The sequence below is a fragment of the Corylus avellana genome, chromosome ca4 (genome assembly GCF_901000735.1).
Source record: "Corylus avellana chromosome ca4, CavTom2PMs-1.0".
Classification (NCBI taxonomy): domain Eukaryota; kingdom Viridiplantae; phylum Streptophyta; class Magnoliopsida; order Fagales; family Betulaceae; genus Corylus; species Corylus avellana.
In genome coordinates, this window is record NC_081544.1 from 13,009,179 (window position 1) to 13,015,448 (window position 6,270).

The window sequence follows — 6,270 nt, forward strand, 5'->3', positions numbered from 1 at the left end:
CCTTATCTTACATGTTTTAATCCTTTGGTTTTGGTTAATTAGGTCATTTTACTTCCTTTTTGTGTTTTTGATGTTTTTACAGGCTTTTGGAAGAAAGTGAAGTAAAACTGGGTGATTTAGGCTCAAAAAGAGAATATGGGAAAATTGGAGCTCCCTGGTATTGCGATCAATCGCAGGGTACCTGCGATCGAGTGCAATACCAGAGAAGATGCTACATGAGCCAGGCCAGGAGCGATCGAGCGCAGGCAAAAGAAAAATCGATCGCAGACCTGCGATTGAGCGCACACGGGCTGCGATCGAGCGCACCCGTGCGCAGGAGGCATTCCAAGTGGCGGCTACAATGTCCCTATTTCCATATTAGGGTTTTTCAAACTCCAAATTGTAATAGGACTGAAACCCTACAAAAACCCTAGGGTTTACCACTTTTCCAAGGACTTCTAAAGCCTATAAATAGATTCCTAAGCCTTTAGAATAGGTAGGCTTGGAGAAGGGAGAAGAATAGGAGCTCTCAAGTTCAAGTCTCGGGTTTATTCTTTCTTTTATTTCTTTTATTTTATGAAGATGTTTAACATCAACTCTATGTGTAGCTAATTTACTTAGTAGGGCTAGATTGAAGCCCTAGTTATGTTAAATTAATATTTCAATATTGGCGCCTTGTGATGATCATGTTGTGCTATTTAACTTGATTAATACCTGTTTGCATGAATTCCTCATATGTGTATGCCTGATCAACATGTGCATGTGGTATGGACTTGTTAGTTAGATCAATTTGGATGACCGAGTCCTGGGTTTAACTTAAGTAACAAAAGAATCCACACCGCGATTCTTGGGTTAATCAACATAGGGAACTAGGAGTATATATCCATGCCCTAGGCCTTGTGTGTTTGTCGATTTCCATAGAACATATGCTTTTCTAAAGAACAACTTAGTATAGACATGCTAAATCCTTTAGGAAAGAAAAGAATTAGAACATGGACCAAGTGGCTAATTCGTTGCTTAGGGAAATCAATAGCTTAAGGAGTTAGAGTTTAACCCTTAGGTTGGCAAACATTAAATATGCATAACTTGATCAAAGCATTGGCATATTGAAATACTAGTTTAATATAATTAGTGGTGGATATCAAAGCCCTACCCTTTGTTATCATCACATCAACAATCAATCTTTATTTTGCTTTTGCTTAAGGAATTTATTTTTAAACATAAATTCAGCAATCTTCGTGGGAATGATCCTGTACTTGCACCCTATACTACCATGTTGACCTTGTGCACTTGCAGGTAAAATGTACAATTATTTACCTATTAATTTAGGTAGATTTTTGCACAACAAGTTTTTGGCGCCGTTGCTGGGGATTGCGGCGAATTTTGTTTAAATTTATCTTCCTTTAGTTTTGTTATTTTAATTTTCAATTTTTAATTTAGTATTAGCAAAAATCAAAAAGAATTTATTGTTTTCCTTAACTTTTTTGTTTTCTTTTTTCAGGTTGCGGATTGGCATTCTGTGATTGCGATCAATCGTCAGCCAAGTGCGATCGAGCGCACTGCGATCGAATGCACCGACCTGCGATCGAGCGCAGTTCCAGAGAGCATTCGGACCAAGCAGTGCTGAAGCTGCCAAGTTCATGCAAGGTCATCGATCTCAAGCCTCAATCGTTTTTCCCCTCGATCCTAAAATTGAGCGGATAATTCGACAACGACCTAGAGACAAAGACGGAGAAGAAGAAGTTGAAATGGAAGACATGCCAGAAAATCCAATTGGGCCAAGACCCTTAGAAGCAAATCCACCACGAGTGAGGAGACCAATGAAGCAAGCATACGAGCCAACAAACCTCCACCAAACCTCATGCATAGCAGATCAATCGGAGGTGGATGGCAGTTATTATATCTCTCCCCAAATTCTCAATGCATTGACCCACTTTAGAGGCACAACTACTGAGGATCCCAACTTGCATCTTAAGGAATTCTTTGACTTATGCAAGTTGCAGAATGTTCAAGGCCTAACTCAAGAGAGAGTCAGGTTAGTTCTCTTTCCTTTTTCCTTGAAAGATAATGCTAAACTGTGGTACAATTCCTTGCCTGCAGAGTCCATTCATACTTGGGAAGAATTGACCACCAAGTTCCTGAAGAAGTTTTTCCCAGCTCAAAGGACAAGGCAACTTAGAAGGGAGCTGCAATCGTTCCAACAAAGAGATGGACACCCTTTCTTTGAAGCATGGGATCACTTCAATACGATGCTCCTTAACTGTCCAAATCACAACATATCTCAAGATGACCAGGTACAAATCTTTTATAAAGGGTTAGATGATTGTAGCAAGGGTGTTGTTGATACAGCTTGTGGAGGTGTGCTGATGGAAAAGAGTAGTGAGGAAGCCATAAAGCTTTTTGAGATGTTGAGTGAACACACCCAACAATTCCCATCCAAAGGGAGACAAGGTGTAAGGAGTAAAGGCAGGTATGAAGAAAACAGGGAAGTGCAAAATCAAATAGCTGCCTTGCAGAAGACATTAAATATGCTTGTAAACTCCATGACCACTCAGAACATCTCTCCTATTCAGCCAGCCTCCCAACCCCAGGTAAGTGCCATATGTTCTCATTTAGACCACACTATTGAGACCTGCCCTTTGTATTTATCTGCAGATCAGGAGCAAGCCAATGATGTGGGACAGCACACTTATCCTCCCAAGAACAATCCTTATTCCAACACTTATAATTCAGGGTGGCACAACCACCCCAATTCCTCATGGAGTGCCAGTAGGAACATTCGGAATCCTCAAGGACAACAAAGCAACTCCCAACAAAAAGTTCAACCAGCCCAAGACCCAGAAGAGGAGGACCTGAAGAGTCTTTTACGACAATTTGTGACTTCACAACAGCAATCAACGGTTGATCAAAAACAATTCAATACAAGGACCGATTAAGCCATTCAAAGACTAGAAGTGCAAATGGGGCAATTTGCAAAGGAGCTGAGTGAAAGAAAGTAGGGAGAAATTCCCAATCCAGGGGGACATCAGCAGCTGAAAGCAGTCATAGTTCTCAGAAATGGCAAGGTCATTGGAATTGAAGAGCCACCTCAAGAAACTCCAGAAGGACCATCAATTTTCAAGGTAAACAAAATGGAGAAGGTAAATGCACCACCCTTTCCTCAAAGGCTAGTCAAACCAAAGAAAGAAGAGCAACTCAGGCATATCTTTGAAACTTTGAGGAAAGTAGAAATCAACATTCCTTTATTAGATGCAATTAAACAAATTCCTTCATATGCCAAATTTTTAAAGGACTGTTGCACTAACAAAAGGAAGTTTAAGGAGTATGAGACAGTGGCCTTAACAGAAGAGGTAAGTGCAGTCTTGTTAAGGAAATTACCACCAAAGCTAACAGATCCAGGTAGCTTTACCATTCCCTGCAGGATAGGAGACCATTCCTTTGAAAAGGCGCTACTGGATCTAGGAGCAAGGGTAAATTTGCTGCCTCACACTGTATATGAAAAGCTGGGATTGGGGGAGCTTCAACCAACCTCTATCACCTTGTAATTGGCAGACAGAAGCATGAAACGACCAAGAGGTATACTGGAGGATGTGTTGGTAAAGGTAGGAACATTTATTTTACCTGCTGATTTTATTGTATTAGATGTGGAAGAATCCCCTATGCCATCACCGTTACCTATTATCTTAGGAAGACCCTTTATGAGAATTGCCGATACTACAATAGGGGTGAAAAAGGGTATTGTGAGTATGAAGGTAAATGGTGAGACAATCGAATTCAAAATATTCGATGCATTGAAAGTACCTCAAGAAGATTTAGAATGTTTTGATGTTTGTGTGATCCAAAATGTTAGTGAGACAGTTTTGCAGGACCATCATAAAGATCCATTGGAGACCACCCTCACCCAGAGTCTCACAAGGCAGGATATTGAGTCAAAACTGGAAGAGATCACTAGTGATGTTATGGAAACAGTGCATCACCTTGAGGCCTCTCCTAAATACTCAGGTAAGTATACTCATCCCTTTGAAATTCTTGAGCCCACTAACACCTCTCTTGTTCCCTCTGTTGTACAGGCACCCAGGCTGGATTTGAAGCAATTACTGAAGCACTTAAAATATGCATACTTGGGAGAAAAACAAGACACTACCAATCATCATTGCTGCAAATCTGAGAGAACATAAAACTGCCTTGGGATGGACCATTGCTGACATCAAAGGAATAAGTCCAGCTAAGTGCATGCATCAAATCTTCCTTGAAGACGAAGTAAAGCCAACCAGGGATGCACAAAGAAGACTCAACCCACACATGAAGGAGGTAGTCAAGGCAGAGGTATTAAAACTACTAGATGTGGGCATCATCTATCCCATCTTAGACAGCAAATGGGTCAGCCCAGTTCAAGTAGTGCCAAAAAAAAAGTGGGATCATAGTGGTGAAGAATGAAGATGATGAACTGATACCCACAAGAGTAACCACTGGGTGGAGGGTATGCATCGATTACAGAAGACTAAACAAGGTAACAAGAAAAGACCACTTTCCATTACCGTTCATTGACCAAATGCTAGAGAGATTAGCTGGCCATAGCCACTACTGTTTTTTGGATGGATATAGTGGTTATAATCAGATTCCAATAGCACCAGAGGATCAGGAGAAGACCACCTTCACATGTCCTTTTGGCACATTCGCCTACAGAAGGATGCCATTTGGTTTATGCAATGCCCCAGCTACATTCCAGAGATGCATGATGAGTATTTTTTTCAGACATGGTGGAGAAAACCATTGAGGTCTTTATGGATGACTTTAGTGTTTTTGGGCCTAGTTTTGATGAACGTCTACACCATTTGAAAAACGTTCTCAAGCGGTGTGAAGAATGCAACCTAGTGCTCAATTGGAAAAAATGCCACTTCATAGTTCAACAAGGCATTGTATTGGGTCATGCTATTTCAAGCAAGGGCATAGAAGTGGATAAGGCCAAGATAGAAATCATCTCCAAACATCCCCCACTCCTGACAGTCAAGGGGGTAAGGAGTTTTCTTGGACATGCCGGGTTCTATAGAAGGTTTATCAAGGATTTCTCCAAGATCTCTAGACCCCTCTGTGCATTGCTTGGGAAGGAAGCCAAGTTTGACTGGACCAAAGAATGCATGACGGCCTTCAACACACTAAAAATGCTGCTCATTTCTGAACCAATTATGAGAGCACCTGATTGGAGCTTACCCTTTAAGCTTATGTGTGACGCCAGTGACTTTGCCGTGGGAGCCGTTCTGGGTCAAAGGATCAATAAGATACCTCATGCCATTTATTATGCCTCTAGAACATTAAATGATGCCCAACTGAACTATTCTACTACTGATAAAGAATTATTAGCTGTCATATTTGCTTTGGAGAAGTTCAGGTCATAACTAATTGGTTCTAAAATTATTGTATTCACTAATCATGCTGCGTTGAGATATTTGTTTACCAAGAAAGATGCCAAACCGAGACTGATCAGGTGGGTATTACTACTACAAGAATTTGACCTTGAGATTAGAGATAAGAAGGGCAGTGAAAATGTGGTGGCAGATCACTTATCCAGATTACTCCATGAGGAGGAAGGAGATGAGCTCCCACTAAATAAAAATTTTCCAGATGAGCAGTTGTTCATAGTTGATATCCAACTCCCATGGTATGCAGATATAGTGAATTACATCACTGCCAAGGTCTTTCCCCCAGATATGTCTAGCCAAGAAATGAAGAGATTGATATCTACATCTCGACAATACCATTGGGATGACCCCTATTTATTCAAATTCTGCCCTGATCAAATCATTAGAAGATGTGTCCCAGAAGATGAGCACTTGAGTATTTTGCAGCACTGTCACCAGCTTGCTTGTGGTGGACACTTTGGGGCAAAAAGAACAGCGCTTAAGGTATTACAGTCTGGTTTTTATTGGCCCAATATGTTTAAAGACACTTTCTTGTTTTGCAGCTCTTGTGATAAATGTCAAAGGACAGGTAACATCTCTTCTAGAAATCAAATGCCATTACAAAATATTCAGGTTGTAGAACTCTTCGATCTGTGGGGTATTGACTTCATGGGACCATTTCCTAATTCATTTGGCTATTCATATATTCTTGTGGGTGTGGATTATGTGTCTAAATGGGTCGAGGCTGTCCCCTCAAGGACTAATGATCACAAAGTGGTTGTGAAGTTTTTGCAGGAAAACATTTTTGCTGGATTTGGAACACCCATGGCAATCATTAGTGATGGGGGAAGCCACTTTAACAACTATGCTTTTACTTCTATGATGAAGAAAT

The 6,270-nt window shown here is 40.8% G+C and overlaps 1 protein-coding gene across 1 annotated transcript in view; it reads left to right on the top strand.

Annotated features, from left to right (window-relative positions):
* The first annotated feature begins 5,117 nt into the window (after nt 1-5,117).
* The window catches only part of LOC132178079 (uncharacterized), a 19,733-nt gene continuing 18,580 nt past the window's right edge, over nt 5,118-6,270 (top strand). The window contains exon 1 of the mRNA XM_059590538.1: nt 5,118-5,368. Coding sequence (XP_059446521.1) covers nt 5,118-5,368 — 251 coding nt within the window. The remainder of the gene's footprint in view (nt 5,369-6,270) is intronic.